General features: G+C 43.7%; 1 protein-coding gene across 2 annotated transcripts in view; it reads left to right on the top strand.

Annotated features, from left to right (window-relative positions):
• NFYC (nuclear transcription factor Y subunit gamma) overlaps nt 1–22,545 on the top strand; it is a 65,405-nt gene that overhangs the window by 18,492 nt on the left and 24,368 nt on the right. The window contains exons 1-2 of one of the 2 annotated variants that reach the window (XM_073665729.1): nt 10,164–10,519; nt 18,964–19,073. In XM_073665729.1, the coding sequence (XP_073521830.1) occupies nt 18,972–19,073 (102 nt within the window). In that variant the 5' untranslated portion in view covers nt 10,164–10,519; nt 18,964–18,971. Of the gene's footprint in view, nt 1–10,163; nt 10,520–18,963; nt 19,074–22,545 lie in introns of those variants that run through there. The other variant, XM_073665728.1, reaches the window with a different exon arrangement.

Raw genomic sequence — 22,545 nt, 5'->3', positions numbered from 1 at the left:
TGTATGGAGGCATAGGTCATTATATGGGGGGGTGACATCCTGCATGGGGCGTTATATGGGGGGGTGACGTGCTGCATGGGGCGTTATATTGGGGGGTGACGTGCTGCATGGGGCGTTATATTGGGGGGTGACGTGCTGCATGGGGCGTTATATGGGGGGGTGACGTGCTGCATGGGGCGTTATATGGGGGGGTGACGTGCTGCATGGGGCGTTATATGGGGGGGTGACGTGCTGCATGGGGCGTTATATGGGGGGGTGACGTGCTGCATGGGGCGTTATATGGGGGGGTGACGTGCTGCATGGGGCGTTATATGGGGGGGTGACGTGCTGCATGGGGCGTTATATGGGGGGGTGACGTGCTGCATGGGGCATTATATGGAGGGGTGACGTGCTGCATGGGGCATTATATGGGGGGGGTGACGTGCTGCATGGGGCATTATATGGGGGGGGTGATATCCTGCATGGGGCATTTATATAGGGGGGGTTGATATCCTGCATGGGGCATTTATATAGGGGGGGGTTGATATCCTGCATGGGGCATTTATATAGGGGGGGTTGATATCCTGCATGGGGCATTTATATAGGGGGGGGGTGATATCCTGCATGGGGCATTTATATAGGGGGGGGTGATATCCTGCATGGGGCATTTATATAGGGGGGGGTGATATCCTGCATGGGGCATTTATATAGGGGGGGGGTGATATCCTGCATGGGGCATTTATATAGGGGGGGGGTGATATCCTGCATGGGGCATTTATATAGGGGGGGGTGATATCCTGCATGGGGCATTATAAAGACGGGGGAGTGATATCCTGCATGGGGCATTATAAAGACGGGGGAGTGATATCCTGCATGGGGCATTATAAAGACGGGGGAGTGATATCCTGCATGGGGCATTATAAAGACGGGGGAGTGACATCCTGCATGGGGCATTATATGGGGGGGTGACATCCTGCATGGGGCATTATATGGGGGGTGACATCCTGCATGGGGCATTATATGGGGGGGTGACATCCTGCATGGGGCATTATATGGGGGGGTGACATCCTGCATGGGGCATTATATGGGGGGTGACATCCTTCATGGGGCATTATAAGGGGGGGAAACAGCCTGCATATGGCATTATAAGGGGGAAACAGCCTGCCTATTGGGAACATTTACCTGCCTATTGGGGACCTATGCTGCCTATTGGGGACCTATGCTGCCTATTGGGTACAGTTACCTTCCTATTACTTGTTCTTCACTTTAAATATTGTATTTGTTCCTGTATTGTTTTTTTTACTTCAAAATAAGATATGTGCAGTGTGCATAGGAATTTGTTCATAGTTTTTAAAAAAAACTATATTCCGGCCCTCCAATGGTCTGAGGGACCGTGAACTGGCCCCCTGTTTAAAAAGTTTGAGGACCCCTGCTTTAGAGCCTATGGGACTTGTAGTTCCCTAGATAGAAACAAAAAACTGCCTGCCGGTGGTCCTCGGTGCTGCACCAAGATTGCTACAGTAATATATAGAGAACATGGGAAAGGTAGCACTCACCAGCGGCAGCAGTAAAACAATCTTTACTCAGAGAAAAGTCATCACGGGAAGCGGTAGGCTGGGGTGTGCGGGTGAGTGCAGGACTGGACGACGGCCGTTTCGCATCGGGAATGTGCTTCTGTGGGTCCATGGACTCGCCATCCTGGACTCGGGTAGCCTGTTGGCTTACTATCTTGCCCCCTTTTATTTTACATTCCGCCCCTGGTATGCTTTGGTCTGGAATCTTTCTGGCTTGATACTGATTAGCACTTGCTGAATATCCTTAGACCTTCTTGACATATTGTGTTTTTTTTTTATGCTTTTTTCCTTGGAATTAATGCAGTGTTTTACAGTAACAGCAAATTGAATGAGAATTCTAAAATCTTCACACAGTGCGTTTTGTTGGGGGTTTTTTCTTTAGTTTTTTTTTTCATGGGAACTTGGTCCACAAAGGCAGGTACATGTTCTATCTGTGAAATGTATAAATTGCTTGCGTACGTAAAATGCATATGCCTGAAGGAGTTTTTTCATTTAATTCCAGTGTACAGGATAGAGGATAAACGTCAGATTTCTGGGAGCACCAGTCCATCATACATGTGTTTTCACATTGCGTTTAGTGGGTCCCTTCAGGGCTTGTGTCCAAACTAGAGATGAGCGGTGTTCGACTAGAACTGTTCGCCAATCTCAAATTCGAGCTGTTTTGGGCGGTGTTCGAGTTGTTCGACGAACCCGAACGATTTGCAAAAAATTCGGCTGTTCGAGGTTATGTTCGATAACTGTTCGTGCACCAAAAGCGTGTCCTGCATGTCTGGTGCTATTTAGAGCACCAATCATGCAGGGATTGTCTGCCACTCACTGTAATGCCACAGCCATGGTGGTTGTGGCATTACAGTGATTGCCCAAATCGATGGGAACAGTGCCAACAGTGAAACATGAAAAGCCGGCAATTCAGCAGCGGCATACACCGGTACCCGACAATTTAGAACCGAAAGAATAGAGCTTCACACATAGATTAGATAGATATAAACATGTCAGCCACATATATACGAAGTACAGTGACAGTGTTGGTTACTGTACTTGTCATTTAGCGTAAAGGATTTATCAAAAAAAATAATAGTGTTTTCATGCACCGTCTCTTTAAAAAAGCCGGCCGGCAATTCAGCAGCGGTACCCGACAATTTATAACAGACAGAATAGAGCTTCACACATAGATTAGATAGATAGAAACATGTCAGTCACATATATATGAAGTACAGTGATAGTGTTGGTTACTGTACTTGTCATTTAGTATTAAAATAAAGGATTTATTATTAAAAAAATTGGCGTGGGGTTCCCCTTAATTTTAGGCTCTAGCGGAGGTTAAGCAGACAGCTGGGGCAGATGTTTGAAGCCTGGGAAGGGGGTAATACCCACGGAGCTTCCCAGGCTACTAATATCAGCCCCCAGCTGAATACATAGCCTTTACTAGCTATTAAAATGGGGGACCCCCCCCAAAAAAATGACGTGGGGTCCCCCCTAATTTAATAGCTAGCAAAGGCTAGGCAGACAGCTGGGGGCTGATATTAATAGCCCAGGAAGGGAGCCATGAATATTGGCCCCCTCCCAGGCTAGAAACACCAGCCGTCAGCCGCCCCAGAAATGGCGCATTCATAGGATGCGCCAATTCTGGCACTTAGCCTCGCTCTTCCACGCTGCCCTGGTGCGGTGGCAGGGGGTAATAGGGCAGGGGTTGATGTCAGCTTATAATGCCAGCTGACATCAAGCCCAGGTTAGTAATGGAGAGGCGTCTATAAGACACCCCCATTACTAACCCCATAGTCAAAGTTAAAAAAAACACAAACACCCAGAATAAAGTCCTTTAATTGAAATAAAGACACAATTCTTTATTGTTCTAAATTAAACCATACTTACCATCACGCCCATTCCAGCTGAAGCCAACGATCTCCTGTAATAAAAATAAAATAATAAAGCAACCTCATCCTTACCTTTCCATGGTTCCCATGACAGCTTCAGCTCTGCTACATCGAGATGACAGGCTGGACCGCAGCAGAACGCCGCCATCCAGCCTGTCATCCCGCAGACACTGAGAAGAGCAGGCTTGCTTGCGCTCCACATTGTCTCTGTGACGGCATAAAGATGAGCCGAGGTCATGTCCAATGAACTCGGCTCACCTCATGCACGTCACTTACAGCGTGGGAGAATTCTCACGCTGAAGCGCTGAGTGCAGGAGAATTTTCCCACGCTGTCAGTGACGTGCATGAGGTGAGCCGAGTTCATTGGACATGACCTCGGCTCATCTGGATGCCGTCACAGCGAGACACTGAGGAGCGCAAGCATGCCTGCTCTTCTCAGTGTCTGCGGCATGACAGGCTGGATGGCAGCGTTCTGCTGCGGTCCAGCCTGTCATCTCGATGTAGCAGAGCTGAAGCTGTCGTGGGAACCATGGAAAGGTAAGGATGAGGTTGGTTTATTATTTTTCTTTTATTGCAGGAGATCGTTGGCTTCAGCTGGAATGGGCGTGATGGTAAGTATAGTTTAATTTAGAACAATAAAGAATTGTGTGTTTATTTCAATTAAAGGACTTTATTCTGGGTGTTGTGTTTTTTTTAAATACTTTACTAGAAATTCATGGCGGTCATGTCTAATACTGGCGTGACCCCATGAATTTTGGGCTTGGGGCCAGCTGATAATACCAAGCTGGCCCTAACCCCTTTATTACCCAGTGAGCCACCGCACCAGGGCCCTGGATGAGTTGGGTACAGCGCCAGAAGATGGCGCTTCTATGAACGCGCCATTTTCCGGGGTGGCTGCGGACTGCAATTTGCAGCGGGGGGGGGCCCAGAAAGCTTGGGCCTCCCTGCGCTGCAGATTCCAGCCCCCAGCTGCCTAGTTGTACCTGGCTGGACACAAAAACAGGGCGAAGCCCCACGTCAATTTTCTTTAAATTATTTCATGAAATAATTAAGAAAAAAAGGCCTTCCCTATATTGTTGTGTCCGGCCAGGTACAAATAGGCAGCTGGTGGTTGGGGGCAGCCCATTCCTGCCTGCTGTACCTGGCTGGACACAAATATAGTGCGAAGCCCCACTTCAATTTTTTTAAATTATTTCAGGAAATTCATGAAATAATTAAAAAAAAATTGAAGTGGGGCTTCGCACTATATTTGTGTCCAGCCAGGTACAACTAGGCAGCTGGGGGCTGGAATCCGCAGCGCAGGAAGGCCCAAGCTTTCTGGGCCACCCCCGCTGCAAATTGCAGTCCGCAGCCACCCCGGAAAATGGCGCGTTCATAGAAGCGCCATCTTCTGGCGCTGTACCCAACTCATCCAGGGCCCTGATGCGGTGGCTCACTGGGTAATAAAGGGGTTAGGGCCAGCTTGGCATTATCAGCTGGCCCTAAGCCCAAAATTCATGGGGTCACGCCAATATTAGACATGACCGCCATGAATTTCTAGTAAAGTATTTAAAAAAAAAAACACAACACCCAGAAAAAAGTCCTTTAATTGAAATAAACACACAATTCTTTATTGTTCTAAATTAAACCATACTTACTGTCACGCCCATTCCAGCTGAAGCCAACGATCTCCTGAAATAGAAGAAAAATAATAAAGCAACATCATCCTTACCTTTCCATGGTTCCCATGACAGCTTCAGCTCTGCTACATCGAGATGACAGGCTGGACCGCAGCAGAACGCTGCCATCCAGCCTGTCATCCCGCAGACACTGAGAAGCGCAGGCTTGCTTGCGCTCCACAGTGTCTCTCTGTGAGGGCATCCAGATGAGCCGAGTTAATGTCCAATGAACTCGGCTCACCTCATGCACGTCACTGACAGCGTGGGAAAATTCTCCTGCACTCAGCGCTTCAGCGTGGGAGAATTCTCACACTGAAGCGCTGAGTGCAGGAGAATTCTCCCACGCTGTCAGTGACGTGCAGGAGGTGAGCTGAGTTCATTGGACATGAGCTCACCTTATGCACGTCACTGACAGCGTGGGAAAATTCTCCTGCACTCAGCGCTTCAGCGTGGGAGAATTCTCACGCTGAAGCGCTGAGTGCAGGAGAATTCTCCCACGCTGTCAGTGACGTGCAGGAGGTGAGCTGAGTTCATTGGACATGAACTCGTCTCATCTTTATGCCGTCACAGCCAGACACTGCAGAGCGCAAGCAAGCCTGCGCTTCTCAGTGTCTGCGGGATGACAGGCTGGATGGCAGCGTTCTGCTGCGGTCCAGCCTGTCATCTCGATGTAGCAGAGCTGAAGCTGTCGTGGGAACCATGGAAAGGTAAGGATGATGTTGCTTTATTATTTTTCTTTTATTGCAGGAGATCGTTGGCTTCAGCTGGAATGGGCGTGATGGTAAGTATGGTTTAATTTAGAACAATAAAGGATTGTGTCTTTATTTCAATTAAAGGACTTTATTCTGGGTGTTTTTGTTTTCTTTTAACTTTGACTATGGGGTTAGTAATGGGGGTGTCTTATAGACGCCTCTCCATTACTAACCTGGGCTTGATGTCAGCTGGCATTATAAGCTGACATCAACCCCAGCCCTATTACCCCCTGCCACCGCTACAGGGCAGCGTGGAAGAGCGAGGCTAAGTGCCAGAATTGGCGCATCCTATGCATGCGCCATTTCTGGGGCGGCTGACGGCTGGTGTTTCTAGCCTGGGAGGGGGCCAATATTCATGGCTCCCTTCCTGGGCTATTAATATCAGCCCCCAGCTGTCTGCCTAGCCTTTGCTAGCTATTAAATTAGGGGGGACCCCACGTCATTTTTTTGGGGGGGTCCCCCATTTTAATAGCTAGTAAAGGCTAGGTATTCAGCTGGGGGCTGATATTAGTAGCCTGGGAAGCTCCGTGGGTATTACCCCCTTCCCAGGCTTCAAACATCTGCCCCAGCTGTCTGCTTAACCTCCGCTAGAGACTAAAATTAAGGGGAACCCCACGCCAATTTTTTTTTAATAATAAATCCTTTATTTTAATACTAAATGACAAGTACAGTAACCAACACTATCACTGTACTTCATATATATGTGACTGACATGTTTCTATCTAATCTATGTGTGAAGCTCTATTCTGTCTGTTATAAATTGTCGGGTACAGATGCTGAATTGCCGGCCGGCTTTTTTAAAGAGACAGTGCATGAAAACACTATTATATTTTTTAATAAATCCTTTACACTAAATGACAAGTACAGTAAGCAACACTGTCACTGTACTTCATATATATGTGACTGACATGTTTCTATCTATCTAATCTATGTGTGAGGCTCTATTCCTTCTTGTCTAAATTGTCGGGTACCGGTGTATGCCGCTGCTGAATTGCCGGCCGGCTTTTTTAAAGAAAGCGTCTTCTGAGCAGTTTGTCAGCTTTTGGACACCTTTGAAGGTGTTTCCTATGTGTTTCTATGTGTCTTTGTTTGCCTGCCATTGGTTTTAACGGTGTTCTAAGGTATTCGACGAACAGTTCCTCGAACATCCCGGTGTTCGACGAACCGAACCGAACCCGAACACTACGGGGGTGGCTCAACACTAGTCCAAACCTCCTGCAAAACGGGATTTGGACGTATGTGGCAACGCAGAGAGAACGTGCGCTCTGGCATGCATCATTTTTTGAGCTTGTACGACTACTGGAGACGCAGTTTTAGGTGTGAGTGTCTGCGTCCACTAGGCTTACATGCTTGAAAATGATGTACGGCAGACCGCATGTTGTCTCTGCAGTCACCATTATAGTCTACGGCCCCGTCAGCGCATACATCCAAATCCCTTTATAGGGGGGGGGGGGGGAGGGTCGGACGCAAGCCCCGACGGGACCCACTAACCGTAATGTGAAAGCACCCTAAGCTGCAGTCAGACACCTGGATCCTGTCTGCCTGTCCATGCACATTCTAATGTTGGCAAACTTTCCTCCATTTACATCAGGTATAGTATAGTCCTAATAATTTGCAGCCTTCCCTGGACACGTCTCCAGTGATGACTTTTCCTTTTACAGGAGGTTTAAGGTAGCAGTGATTGTTTCAGAACAATTGCACACAAGCCAGTGATGAATGCCGCTTGCTTATCCCAAGTTCTATGCTGGCCTCATGTAAGGCCGAATGATTCCCTTTATTGGTGACATTATAAAGATATTTGCTAAAATGCCCTAGACTCTTGTTGCAGAATAAGCTGTATGGCTGCATACAATGCAATTGCCTTGTTTTTGCTACGATTTTTCAAATTTGAGATAAAAACACAGCAATTTTACTATTTCAGAAAATCGTGAGATCATGTCTTTAAAAGGAATCTGTCAGGAGAATCAACCCTCCTAAGCTGTCTATATTCTGGTCATAGAAAGTTGAATAAACTGATAGCTTGATATCTGCGATCTGATGTCTTATTCCAGAGAAATTCACATTTTTCTTATGTCTATGAGATGTTAAGATCTATTGGCAGAACACAGATCTGCATGAGAATCTGCCCCCAGAGATTATTTTATATGAGGGGGGCGCGTTATCAGTGTGAGACATGTAATGACTGACAGTCTGCTCTCATAATCATGTACAGCAGAGCTAACACAGTACAGCGTTTGTGATGGTACACATTTACTTCTGTCCTATATTAGTTACTGCAGAACTGTGTAATTCTCAGGCAGATCTGTGTCCGGCCCATAGATCTGAACTCATTTGCACATAAGAAGAACGTGGATTTCTCTGGAATAAGACATCAGATCACAAATATCAAGTTATCACTTTATTCAGCTTCCTATGATCTACATGCCCATATAGACTGCTTTGGAGGGTTTATTCTACTGGCAGATTCCCTTTAAGCTTCTCATACTTTAACCATTTTGATTAGTTTTCCTATGGAAAGATGGGTATAAATGGTGGCAATCCTAATTACCCATGTGGCCACTGGCACAGCTGTCCCTGAAATGATTTTCTACTGGCTGTATTCATTGCATGTGCAGATATAAGTGATTCTGCCCGCTGTCTATATGTGCATGTGCTGAATGGGGATGCAATCTAGTTGGTAGCTACCTAATGAGCAGTTTGCCTGCGGCTCTACATAATTTACATAGCCCACTTGTGGGCAGCAAAGGGCTTCTAGTGAGCTACTGCTGTAAAGTGTGATGAGCTCTACAGTTAGATATGCCACAACACAAATTTTAAGGGCTATTAGCAACCCCATTGCAGCATCCTCCTTTTTTTTTTTTTTTCTGCTTGAGTGGTATCACGAATCCATGTTTTCTGTCACCAGTATTATACTTACCAGTTACCTTCTTCAGCTCTTCCCGGCGCTGCTTTGGTCTCACTCCGCCATCTTGTAACTGCAACTTCTGACTGACAGGAAGGTAGGGGTAACACCAGGGCTGTGGAGTTGGAGTCTGTGTCCATTTTGGTGGAGTTGGTATAAAATGGACTGACTCTGACTCCTAAAATCTATAATAACTTGGGTACAGTAGTACAATGCAGGATGTGCTGTAAATGCTTTCATAAGAATTTGGGAAAGTTATGAAATGTCCTATAAATGTCTGTTCTGTTCCTGATCTAAGGATCTCGGCTTTTAGTTGAGATGAATCTGTGCTGCACTTTATGTACATGCTCAGTAGTGAGGCCGGGCTGTGTAGTTGGAGCCAGGAAAATTTCGGATTCGGAGGTTTGGCTTACCGACTCCACAGCCCTGTCTAACAGTCACAATCTCTTAATGCAAATCTGTGAGAGCTTCATTCTGTCCTTCATAGACTTACATTTAGAACACTGGAGCTATCCAGCAGGTCACAATTGGCAGGAGACAACCGGAGTGGCGCAGAAGATGGCGGCTGGTAAGTATAATACTAGGGGTAGGGTACATAATTAGTGACATCACTCCAGTGGTGAAATAAAAAACAAACAAAAAAGACGCTGGAATGGTGCATTGAGAGTTGAAAGTTGTGATTTGATGGTTGCTGTGGGGCACATGGCCACTTTATCTGTTTGATAATTTTGATAAATGAGACAGCTTGTATTGAAAAGACATGAACTGATCAAACTCTAAATTTCATTGTTTGTATGCTTCTACTGCTTTGTGTGGAAAGTTGGCCCTTTATAATCAATGGGATCCACATTTTTTGTTTTGGATTATTTTAAGTGTTCCAAGGTACAGGACAGCCCCATAAGTGGAGACCCCTGTAAGCGCCGAGCCTTCCCGTGCTGCATCACTATATGGACATGGAATGTGACTTCTGCACTTTCCATTAAGCACAATTTCTTTATAGATTACTTATTGCTCCTCTCATTGTACTTCATTCAGTTTGCCTTCTTGTTTTTTCCTTTTGAATCCCATAAACTACTTGTTGTGTTTGTGTGAATATTTTATTCTAAAAGAATACATTTTATAGAGTCATCTTCCATTGTGTATTTTAGTTGTTAGGCTGTAACATGTCAGAAGCTGGCAGCAGCAATGTCTGAGGGTGAGTGGCGGAGAACAATGCTGCATTGAATGTCACACAGATTTTAATGAATGTACTCCGTTCTTTAAAGTCACTTGGTCTGACCCCTGCTTGTCTCAAGGTAACTTTAAACAGGAAGTGTTACAGTAGAGCAGATTGATGATAGCGGCCACCAATGGCGGCTGAGCAGTGCCCTGCAATAACAAGCTGGAGCAAATGGGATCAGAGCAGAGGCGGGTGTTGGTGTCATGTAGCAAGTTAGATTGAATGCCTTTGACTGTTAAAGTGGAAGGAGGCTGCAGGATTTTTCATTGGAGACTTGGGAGTTTTTCCTTTAGACAGGGGTCAGCTGAAAGACAAAGAAAAATGGCGAGGAGTTTGCAAAGGGAGCAGACTGTGCTTGGCTTTGGGATGGATAGTGCACTGTCTCTTCCCTGCATGTCCTCATGCCTTTGTCCTTTCTTCTGTGTGTTTTTTTTTTTTTTTTTTTTCCTCTTTCCCGAGAGGGGGGAGGGCTAGTGAGAGTGAAGCTGAAGGGGAAAAATGTAAGTGCTCTGCCGTGGCCTCCTGAAATGTGAATTTCCTGAACTGCTGCTGGTCGCTTTGGTAAGTTACCTTTTTCTATCTTGGTAAAGTAAAGCGGAGTCTTTTATTTTTCTTTATGGGGGGGATTCAAGTTTGTACTGTCTAGGAAAATGGCCCCTTACATTCCAGGCATACCTTTTGCTGCACCTCTTGTACTGTGCGGCGGCGTGGATTCCTCCTTTTCTCTTGTCTTATTGATATGCAGCTATAAGAGGCTGTGCTCTTGATCTAGAATCTATGTATGTAGGTAGAATACATATATATCCCATAGAGGGAGCAAGGTGATACTATTTGGACACAACCTAGGCAGTCACGAGATATGGTGTTACCTTGCCATATTGTTTAGTTACTACTATGAACAGCTGTTACTATGAATTCCCCTGGCCCCATAACTTTATATTCTAGCCTCAGCTCCATTGTTTCTCAGCTAGACGTGATTGCAGTCACTGAGGTGAATCCATCACTTATTTAGCGTGATGAAAGGTATTTCTTCCTCCCCCTCCGCTTGCCCTTGTACCTTGCAGGTAGGCGCTCTGTTTGCATACCTTGTATCCATAACAGTCACCAGACACTGCACATTCTTGCACATGGCGAACCAAGATTTGAGCTAGTCAAGCAAGCCTCCTAGTTGTTACCAGAGTTTTGTATACACTAGAGAGGCTCTCGCCTAAGGTATGAAGGTCATTGGCATGTATGATGTGCAAGCACACATTCCTGCGCAGACACCGGGAGAATCCTCCACTCACCACGGTTGGGGGATTTGTTCTCCTCTTCTTTTATGTAGGGGATTGACACATGCGTGCAGGCACTACCATGATACTTGGAGTGTATAATTATGTTTCTTGTGTAATTCTCTTGCTCTTCTCCACGTTGGGCCTCTTTCAGTTAGTATGACCTTGAAATGCTGCTGCTTTAGAGGTGGGAGAATCAAGGGCAAACTTTTGTGTAGCACTTTTAAGTGCGCAAAAAGTATCAGTCCTTAAATTGAAATGCACATCTGCGCTATTTTATAGAAATCTGGCAAAAACAATGGTCTTTTCTATATAAAAAGACAACACCTTTTTGTCCAGATCTTTCAGGTGCCATTTAGAAATACTATTGTATAGAAGTTCACTAATAGACATACTGTGCTGTACTGTTGATGACCATGTGGTTGTTACTGGCCACTACTAGGGGTAAAATGTGAAACATTTTGGTTGATGAGAACATAAATGAGTTGGAAAGACCGCACACAGAATGGTAAGATTTCATTAACAGATATGTACGTTGTAACTACAAACTTTGAGACTGTTGGCAGCACCGATAATGGCCTTCTGGAAAGATGGATACAACTCAGGTTTTTACATTGGTTCAAATAGCATTAAATCCTACTGAATTATCGTGGGGGCAGAAACGAGAAGCAACTGTGTGGGACACACGTGATGGATGAGATCAGAAGAACTGGAGGGAAGAATAAATCAAACATTTTTTTTTTAAATTTATTTATTTTTGCTTAAATCGAGCGTGGGCTTTTCATTGGGTGTTTGTCTAGCACAACAAGCATAATATTGCTGGGGGAGGAATCACAAACTAGCAAGTTAGTGGGGGGATCAGACATCGAAGTGGTTAGATGGATGATCTTTCAGCTAATACCTTAGATTGTTGGACTGCTACCTGCAGCATACAAAACATATGCAACAGCACTCTGAGCACTGAGATTTCTGTAAAAATTCTGTATGTTCCATGCTTGGTGGAATAGTAATTGCGCTCAATTCACACCAAGCAATTCGGTGCAGGATTTGATGCTCATTATTCGCCAAAACTAGATGTTTCCTTGAAAAAGATGGACAGTATTTAAGGAGTTGTACGTTGTATTAAGTCCGTGGAGGTGCTTTAAAAAGAAAAAATGCTACACCATCATAGCCCACCTCTGAGATTCTGCTGAGATTGGCCCCTGCCGGTCTCTTGGCTTACTTTTATAGCCAAAGAGAGTCACATTGATTGCAGCTTATCAATGTCTGTTGATTGGCTGCCATGGTCATTTGTTACCCCCACCACAAAGCCAGGAGATGTCAACAGAGGAGCAGCGAGGGTCTGGCAGAAGAGTATGGGTTTGTTTTCTTTTAGCACCACCTTGGGCCCTTAAATACAATGTTTTAGAACCTTATTCTACAGGCTTACCTGTAGTCTTTCTATGTAATGTGAAGGTTTTACCTATACCCATCACTGAACCTTTTTTTTTTTAGGCCTTGTCCAGAAAGATAGATATATTTTAACTGACCGTATTCAAAACTCCCAGCCCCCCATTAGTCGACTGTACTGCACCTTTCAAGGCTTTGTTGCTGTGAGTTCACCTTTAAAGGGCTGTGGTGTCACATCAGTAATACATTGGTACCATAAGACTGCCTATTTTTACAGCGCCCTTTTTAAAAGATAAGCTCACCTTTTGCAAAAAAAAAAAAATTAATCGTACCATAAAAAAAACTGCTTGTTCTTGTTTAAGAAATCTTGTATGTTTTTTTGCATACAACACCTATGTAATTTATGCATCACCATAGTTACAGACCGCAAACAAGTTTAAAAATACAGGAGTACTTCACAATGAGCATTCATTAGGCTGAGGCTTCCTGCCATTTTTTAGGTGGTTAGGTGGGCCGTCATTTAGTTATTAGAGCAAAGGATCATGATGAAGGTCATGACTCCAGGCTGAAGTGACTTCCATATTTCAGACCGTCTCATACAAAAGTGCTTCATCACAGACCATACATCAGAAAAGTGATATAAACCCCATTGTTAAGCACTGACTAACCTTCCACTCCTTGTTAATATTGGGGGTTGCAAGTGACTTGGAAGTCCGTCACTGTATATAGTGACTAAAGATCTACTTACAATGCATGATTATCGTGAACGTGCGTGTGGTGTAAACAGGTCATTGGATTTCAGTCCCAATTACACAGGACTCACAATGAGAACAATGGCATCCTATGTGCACTGTCCAATGTATAAAAGATCGTTCGGTGAGCATCTGAAGTCTGTAGGTTATTAAATGGCCAGCATGCATGTTGCTGATCGGCGGTCATTTAACACCCGTTAGTTGATACAAGCACCCCAGGCTATCACTAATTACTACACGGTCATATCTTAAAGGGGTTTCCTGGGATGACTGCAGGTTGCTGAACTGTGAATATCGAGAAAAGCTTATGTGATTCTAGTTGGCATTTGACCACATGTATGCAAAATGCATGCTTGTGTTCATGTGACCACCTGCTTGTGGTGGAAATGGCAGGGAATCTTGACAGTGTGTGCATTGCACATTCACAAGTCATCAGCCTGTAATAGTGCCTGCAGAAATTTCTCTTGAGCCTGGAAAACCCCTTTAAAACTGACATTAAAATCAGGAGGCAGTACATACTGATTTCACTGTTAGCTTCCAGAGTTGCTGTAGATTTCTCTTAATTTAGTGGATTAAACCACTACAATAATTTCTATAATATACAGTACAGACCAAAAGTTTGGACACACCTTCTCATTTAAAGATTTTTCTGTATTTTCATGACTTTGAAAATTGTACATTCACACTGAAAGTATCAAAACTATGAATTAACACATGTGGAATTATATACTTAACAAAAAAAGTGTGAAACAACTGAAAATATGTCTTATATTCTAGGTTCTTCAAAGTAGCCACCTTTTGCTTTGATGACTGCTTTGCACACTCTTGGCATTCTCTTGATGAGCTTCAAGATGTCGTCACCGAAAATGGTTTTCACGTCACAGGTGTGCCCTGTCAGGTTTCATAAGTGGGATTTCTTGCCTTATAAATGGGGTTGGGACCATCAGTTGTGTTGTGCAAAAGTCTGGTGGATACACAGCTGATAGTCCTACTGAATAGACTGTTATAATTTGTATTATGGCAAGAAAACATCAGCTAAGCAAAGAAAAACGAGTGGCCATCATTACTTTAAGAAATGAAGGTCAGTCAGTCTGAAAAATTGGGCAAACTTTGAAAGTGTCCCCAAGTGCAGTTGCAAAAACCATCAAGCGCTACAAAGAAACTGGCTCACATGAGGACTGCCCCAGGAAATGAAGACCAAGAGTCACCTCTGCTTCTGAGGATAAGTTTATCCGAGTCACCAGCCTCAGAAATCGCAGGTTAACAGCAGCTCAGATTAGAGACCAGGTCAATGCCACACAGAGTTCTAGCAGCAGACACATCTCTACAACAACTGTTAAGAGGAGACTTTGTGCAGCAGGCCTTCATGGTAAAATAGCTGCTAGGAAAGCACTGCTAAGGACAGGCAACAAGAAGAAGAGACAAGTTTGGGCTAAAGAACACAAGGAATGGACATTAGACCAGTGGAAATCTGTGCTTTGGTCTGATGAGTCCAAATTTGAGATCTTTGGTTCCAACCACCGTGTCTTTGTGCGACGCAGAAAAGGTGAACGGATGGACTCTACATGCCTGGTTCCCACCGTGAAGCATGGAGGAGGAGGTGTGATGATGTGGGGGTGCTTTGCTGTTGACACTGTAGGGGATTTATTCAAAATTGAAGGCATATTGAACCAGCATGGCTACCACAGCATCTTGCAGCGCCATGCTATTCCATCCGGTTTGCGTTTAGTTGGATCATAATTTATTTTTCAACAGGACAATGACCCCAAACACACCTCCAGGCTGTGTAAGGGCTATTTGACCAAGAAGGAGAGTGATGGGGTGCTACGCCAGATGACCTGGCCTCCACAGTCACCAGATCTGAACCCAATCGAGATGGTTTGGGGTGAGCTGGACCGCAGAGTGAAGGCAAAAGGGCCAACAAGTGCTAAGCATCTCTGGGAACTCCTTCAAGATTGTTGGAAGACCATTTCCAGTGACTACCTCTTGAAGCTCATCAAGAGAATGCCAAGAGTGTGCAAAGCAGTCATTAAAGCAAAAGGTGGCTACTTTGAAGAACCTAGAATATAAGACATATTTTCAGTTGTTTCACACTTTTTTGTTAAGTATATAATTCCACATGTGTTAATTCATAGTTTTGATGCCTTCAGTGTGAATGTACAATTTTCATAGTCATGAAAATACAGAAAAATCTTTAAATGAGAAGGTGTGTCCAAACTTTTGGTCTGTACTGTATGTATATACGGTTTGGTAAAGCCTCACTTAAATTGTACTGTACAAATAATACATTTGTGTGTGAATCTAAACTAATACAGTTTCTATGCGGAAATTATTTATCACTGTGGCCACACTTTACTCGTGGGGAGGGAGAAGTAATCCGCTTCTTGTAATGTTTTCTAACCATTGATGTGGAAGGGCCCATCTCCAGTACATCAGGACCAGCATCTTTCCGACCATTCAGAGAGCTGCTTAAGGCTATGTGCCCACGTTGCATAAATGAAGCAGAAAATTTCTGCTTCATTTCTGCAAGTCCTCTCCCGGAAAAACGCATGCGGAATTCCGCACTCGTTTATCGCGCATTTTTCGCGCGTTTATCACGCGTTTTCCACATGCGGAATTGCCTTGCGTTTTTTATGCATTGGACAAAGGCAATTCTGCTTGCGGAAACGCAAAATTAATTGACATGCTGCGGATTTTTGAACGCAGCATAAACGCTGCGGAAAAATCCGTAGCATGTGCATAGAACATGCGGAATCCCCTTGGGGACCATGGGGTGCGGGTTACCAAGCGTTTTACAAGCGTTTCCGCTGCGGAAATTCCGCATCAAAAACGCTTGAAAAACGCTACGTGGGCACACAGCCTAATAGTATCCTTAGTCGGTCAAGGAGGGGTGAAGTGTCCCGCATGTTGGCTGCTGTGCTTTTGTACTGCTGCTGTTCCTTTTGATCCTGAGCAATGGGAAAGATTGTGTGGACTGTGATTGTGGAAAGCGGTGCTAATCCCAGAATAAAAGTGTGTGTGTGATAACGTGCCTGATAATGGGGATGAGGTTCTGTGGAGGATGGTTTTGCCCCAGGAGAAGCCCAATTGTTTCTACTTTTTGAATTCTATTTGTAGTTTGTTTCCTTTGTGGAAAGCCTATAACCTCACATACAAAGTATGTGTCCAATAAAAGTTTGGAGGGGACATTTCTGTCTCAATCTTTAGCTATAATTTTCATATTACTCCCTAAACAACCCCTTTTAAAAGGCAACAAATGAGAAAAATTGGGGCAGATGTACCATCACTAATGCACAGGAATTCTAGCACAATTCTGCCTAATTTTCTGATTTGTTGCTTTTTAAATGTTTTTTTCTAGGGAGTAATGTGTATGGTATAAAAAAAAAAAAAAAAAGTATATTTTGTGTCTTGCTGCCATGACTGGTCAGAGTGAATATAGGGAGGATTCGTGTTTCCGGTCTGAGACTCTGAACGTGTCCTATTCCCATCCATTTTGTGGAACAGACTTGGTCATTAAAGTCTGTGGGGATCCATGTAAGACTGAAGACATACTTTGTACTTCGGCATTTCATCTGTTTTTAACTGATACATTGACTTTGTAGACTGCCTGCTTCAGTGAGGAGAAAACTAAACGGAATCAACTAGGATGACATTTAATAAATACATAAATAAATATTGTTCCGTTTCTCTCGAATAGCAAGGATTTGTGACTATTGCCTTATCCCCTCAGGTAGGGTGCTTTCACATTGCATTCTTGCCCACTTTTGGAGTTCAGATGATGGCAGTGAAATGGTCAGTTCAGCACCTATATCTCTCACCAAGGCCCCTTTCACATTGCGTTCTTGCCCACATTCAGTGGTCCTGTCGGGGCTTGCGTCGACGGGCCAATTGATTTATAATAGTGCCTGCAGAATAAACGCGTATATACCTTATTGGAGCCGGAGACCCAGACGTAGGTCACTGCCTTCATCTGTACTTTTAAAGTGTGTGTTCTGGTATGAGTGCACCTGAAGGCAGGTAAATAAACTAGGGGGAAAAGTAGGAGTTTGGAAGCCATTTACATGGAATTCTTTACCAGGAATAAAGATGAATCCCCTAATAGTGATTTGCACAGCTACATTATTTGTCCAGAATGGAAAATTTAAAAAAAAAACAACTTTTTAATTCACCTTTTTAGATCATGTCGACATCAATACAACTTGTTCTCTTTTTTTCCCACTCATTGCTTGCTTACATTTTACCCCATGAAGGCCTTTTGAGCATAAAAGGGGATTTCATCTCAATAAATTACTAGTCCCTGGGTGCTGTTTGAGATATACCGTAGATAGATATACATAGCTATATGTATATAGCTATATCTATATCTCTCTATCTCACACACAAAAAAAACCTGCTTTTCTCACCCTTCCCGAATCCAGTGTTGTCTCTGCCATTGCTCCTGGTATCTGACTTCCCGTCGACAGAGTGGCAGCCAATTAATGAGCACCGCTGCTCTGCCCGTGTAGGCGGAACACCTTTCTCAGATCTTATGAGCGAAGTGACTGGCTGCTGCACAATCTACGGGACGTCAGCGCTGCAGCCAATATCAGATAACCGGAACAGCAGCGGAGACTTGGTGCTGGACTCTGGGGGAGTAAAGCATGGTTTTGTCTTTATAACTGGGACTAGTATTTTCTGAAAGGGGACAATCCCTTTAACTCTTTTGCATGGCCATTTCAGTGGAGTCAACTGTGTAGTTGCTCAATGTGCTGGCATCTATCAGATCTTTGCTCTTGGCGTTTGCATTCTGCTGTTACCATCACCACCTGTAGAGGGTGTTCCTTGTTTTCTAGTAGTGAGCAGTGTGCATTGGTTGTGGGCACTGCTCACCATTTGCTCCTTTTATTTATCCCCTGCAATTGTATGATTGCAGAATCCAAAACTTACTAGTGTGAAGCCAAATTTAGCTCCATGCTGCTTATGATTCAGAACAGAAGTGCACTTGTGTATGTCATGAGCTGTTTAAAGGTATTGTTAATACTTGAAAGAGAACACACCGGATATTTTTAGAATCTGGTCACTTACTTGTAACTGCTCGCAGACAGCCGCCAGCAGTGTTACTGCTTCATTGTGCCCGACGTTCTATCATTCTATCAATGTATTATCTTATCCAGGATTCCGTTCATAGCCGCAATTAATTCAGATCTGTGTACTGTGTATAATAAAATCTTCCATAGGACTATTGTTTTTGCAGATTGCTGAAATGTCTGCTATTGAGTGCAGTGATATGGTTATTGATGGTGATACTTCTTCCATAGAGAGCACTGGTTATGGCCTTTACCTACATCCAGTTGTATGGCTGTGACTCCTGATACAGTATGGTAGAAGTGCACATGTAATCTGCGGCCATTCTTGTCCTCCAGTGTTTCCACACTTCTCACTCATGCAGGTGGAGCTCCGGCCTCAATGAGCCCATTGTTTGAGCTTTCTGCAGGGCATTGTAGATCTTCATGATGATGCAGAATATGAAATCTCATTGGCAATGCATTTCTCTGTATCATGTTACGGTTTGTATTAGATGTTAGCTGACCCAAATGCTTAATTTTGTCTTTAGATCTGAAAATGTCTACTGATGGGGGTTTCGGTGCAGGAAACAGCGATGCACAGCAGAGCCTACAGTCGTTCTGGCCAAGGGTGATGGAGGATATCCGAAATCTAACAGTGGTAAGAGTTGGGGGGAAATAAAAGTTGCCTGTTTTACTGTGTAGTGCTCATAAGAATGGTCATGGAATTTGAAAATTATGATTTTATCTTTTATGCATAAAGTGGAAACTGCTAAATTTACTTGAGTTCAGAGGTAATGCCAATCTATATTGTACGTACCGGCTTGTAGCCATTTAAAGGGAATCCTACCCCCTCCACAGTTAACCCTCCAAAAACTCATATTAAATCACTTATACATTCATGTACAGGACTTGGTCCCTATAAAAATCTTATTTCTAGTGTACATTTTACTGACTTTGTTTTACATGATCGTTTTATTGGATATGTAAACCAAGGGACATCAGTGCACACTTGGTGTGGCCAAGTGCTCAGTCTGCCACTCTGCCCCCTCAATTACAATCCTCTGCTCCTCCCCATGTGTTGAGTGATAGCACTTTTTTTTTTGGAACACCATCTGAATGGAATGAATGCTCAGCCCTGTACACCCTGACACTGTAGAAGCTGAGTGCACACAGTGTTACGGCACGCTGTCCTCTCTCCTGTCTGCATCTGCTGCCTGCTACTGTGCGATCCTGCGTTCACTGAGTGGTCACTGCAGACAGAGGGGTTTTTAAAGCACTGTGCATGCGCTCTTGGGTCCTGCAGTGTCAGTGTGCACACGGCTGAACATTCAGTTCAGGGTGGTGTTCCAAAGAAAGTACTGTCAATCAACCCAAAGGGAGGAGCTGAGGATTGTGCTGAGCTCTTGGTCCTGCCAAAAGTGCACTGAGGTCCCCTTATTTACATATGTACTTAAACTAAGTAAAAGCTACACTACATCTTTTTTTTATGGGCTAAGATCCCTACATGACCCCCCTCTGTCAGGTCCCTTACGGTCTCCCAACTGCTATTTCAGTATGCATTGTTATGCCTCTATTTGATAAGGTAATTTTTATTCAGTGCTAAAATTGCACTTTTTAAAAATGTACTTTATTTTGCTTCTTTCATATGCTTAAAGAGGTGGGAGTAGTTCGGTGGGCTTTCTTTTCCTTCAGGCTAGTCCTGCATGTGATCTTTTAATCGCTCCTCCCTGTACGTGATTGGCAGCCTCCATACAATCCCCATTACATTAGGACAGCGGGCTAGTCTCATTCTTGCTAAAGATTCCAGCAGTCCTAACATGGTAGAGATTGTACAGTATGGAGACTCGGTCACGTAAAGTGATAAGTGATTATAGGACCTAAGACAGGACTAGAATCGTGATGCATGCCTTCTATTGCAGGGGATCTGACAGGTTTCCTATAAGTGATTATCTATTCATGTAAGGGCGCAGAGAGACGGCCGTATTACTCTCGCATTGCAATCCTCGGTCTGGCTGGCCGCTCTCCTGACCGGAGTGTGACAGCTGCATGGAAATACATGCTTTCATGCTAAGGTCAGGAGAGCAGACAGCCAGTCCAAGGACTGCGATACAATCCTCACACAAGTAATACGGCAGTCTGACTGCGCCCTTATGTAACGATATCCCAGGTCCACTGGAGCCACTACCTGGCGCATGGAGGAGGAGGTGACCCAAGCCTTAAATTACCAATAAACTGTTATGCTGATCTTTACTAACTTTTTACCCTGCATTTAGAAGGCATAGACAGGATTTGCTGTCTCAAGCACAGATGCTATATGGTAGCAGATAACTTTATTTTTGTTTTTTTCTTCTTCCCTCCCCATGTTGTCTATACAGGCATGATATAGCCAGTTCTATAAATGTGTAGCGCTTGATATATAAGCACACAATTCCTCTTGTAACTTATACACTGCAGCTGTACCATACAGCGAGGAGTCATTCAGGCACTTGGCACTTAATAGAAATCCACAACAGAAATCATGATGTTAACCACTGGGACTCAGTCATGCTATTTCTTTTTTTCTGTTAGATGCATACTTTTCCTTTTACCCATTTGTAAAGAACCTTTCCTGGTCCAGTGCAGCTTCAAGTCTGGTAGACGGCTGTTAGCACCATTTTTATAAAATCTACAAGGGATTAATGTTCCCTTTTAGTGGAGAAAAACTATTACAAACACATGAGGCACCCAGCTTTGCGGTTATTGTGCTTGAACATGGCAAATGTAGATGTGGCATGCAAGTATAGGGTCATCTGTTAATTCGATCATGCTCGTACATTTCGCTCACATGTAGTGGAATTTTTTTCAGACGTATGTACTTAGCTACTGAGGTTTTTTTTGTTTGTTTTTCATGCTGATATTTTCTGCAGAAAGCACCACCTATTCTCACTTCCTTTGGTGTTTTCTTGGTCCTTTGTCAGTCTATGTACGGCCTGACCACTTGCAATGAACCTTTTAGATGTTCTTATTGTGAGGTTAAAATATTTTACTTCACTATTGCACATTGTGGCAAACTGTTTTGCCCTCTTGGAACTGATCTATTTTTTAACCCCTTATTTCACTATTTTAATAATACTAAACATGTATAGTGTGTTTTTTTGTTATTTTTATCAGCGTACTCGTACTTACCTGGAGAATCATATTGCCAGGTCAGTTTTACCGTATAGTGAACATGGTATATAAAAAAAAAAAAAAAAAAAAACAGTTGTTGAAAATTACTTTCTTTGTAAGTTCAACACACTTGGAATCTTTTCCCCGTTTTCCAGTACACTATATGGTAAAATCAATGGTGTCATTCAAAAGTACAACTTGTTCTGCAAAATACAAGCACTCATACGGCAATGTGTATGGAAAAATAAAAAAGTTATGGCTCGTAGAAGAAGGGGAGGTAAAAAGGGAAAATCGCCATCTCATGAAGGGGTTAAAGGATTTGTGCCAGAAATGTTAGCCCCTATTGGTTGGCTAGGAGTGGACTTATTGATCACTGGGGGCTTGACTTCTGGAGTCCCACCAATCTCTACAAATTACCAAGTGCAGTACTCTGACAGTGCCATGGAGAATGATTGGAGCAAAGCTGTGTCTGCTCCACCTCTGTAGAGTTTTGTTCTTGGGCAAATGGGGCTGATAGCGGTTGGACCCCCCCAGTGATCAGTAAGTTACCCCTTCTCCTGTCGATAGGAAATGACTAGTGTTACTGCTTATGTGACTGATCAGTATCAGAAGTGAATTTGTTGACTTTTTGACAATTCTGAGTTGAAAAAAGGTTTTTTTTTTTTTCTTTTCTCATAACATTATGACCAGGGCTGTGGAGTTGGAGTCGGTATAAAATAGACTCCTAAAATATATAATAATTTGTGTACAGTAGTACAATGCAGGATGTGCTGTAAATGTTTTCATAAGAATTTAGGAAAGTTATGAAATGTGCTATAAATGGTGGTTCTGTTCCGGATCTAAAGATCTCGGCTTTTAGTTGAGATGAATCTGCGCTACATTTAATGTACACGCTCAGTAGTCAGTCGGAGTCGGGGGTCTGGCTTAACAGCTCCTCAGCCCTGAATTTTGACATGTTGTTAAGATCTGTCACCAATTTCTAC

This window comes from Phyllobates terribilis, unplaced genomic scaffold (assembly GCF_046119375.1).
Source record: "Phyllobates terribilis strain yellow unplaced genomic scaffold, ASM4611937v1 Scaffold_2__4_contigs__length_985480577, whole genome shotgun sequence".
NCBI classification, from domain to species: Eukaryota; Metazoa; Chordata; class Amphibia; order Anura; family Dendrobatidae; genus Phyllobates; species Phyllobates terribilis.
Note: the sequence above shows the minus strand (reverse complement) of the source record. Positions and strands in the feature narration are given on the sequence as shown.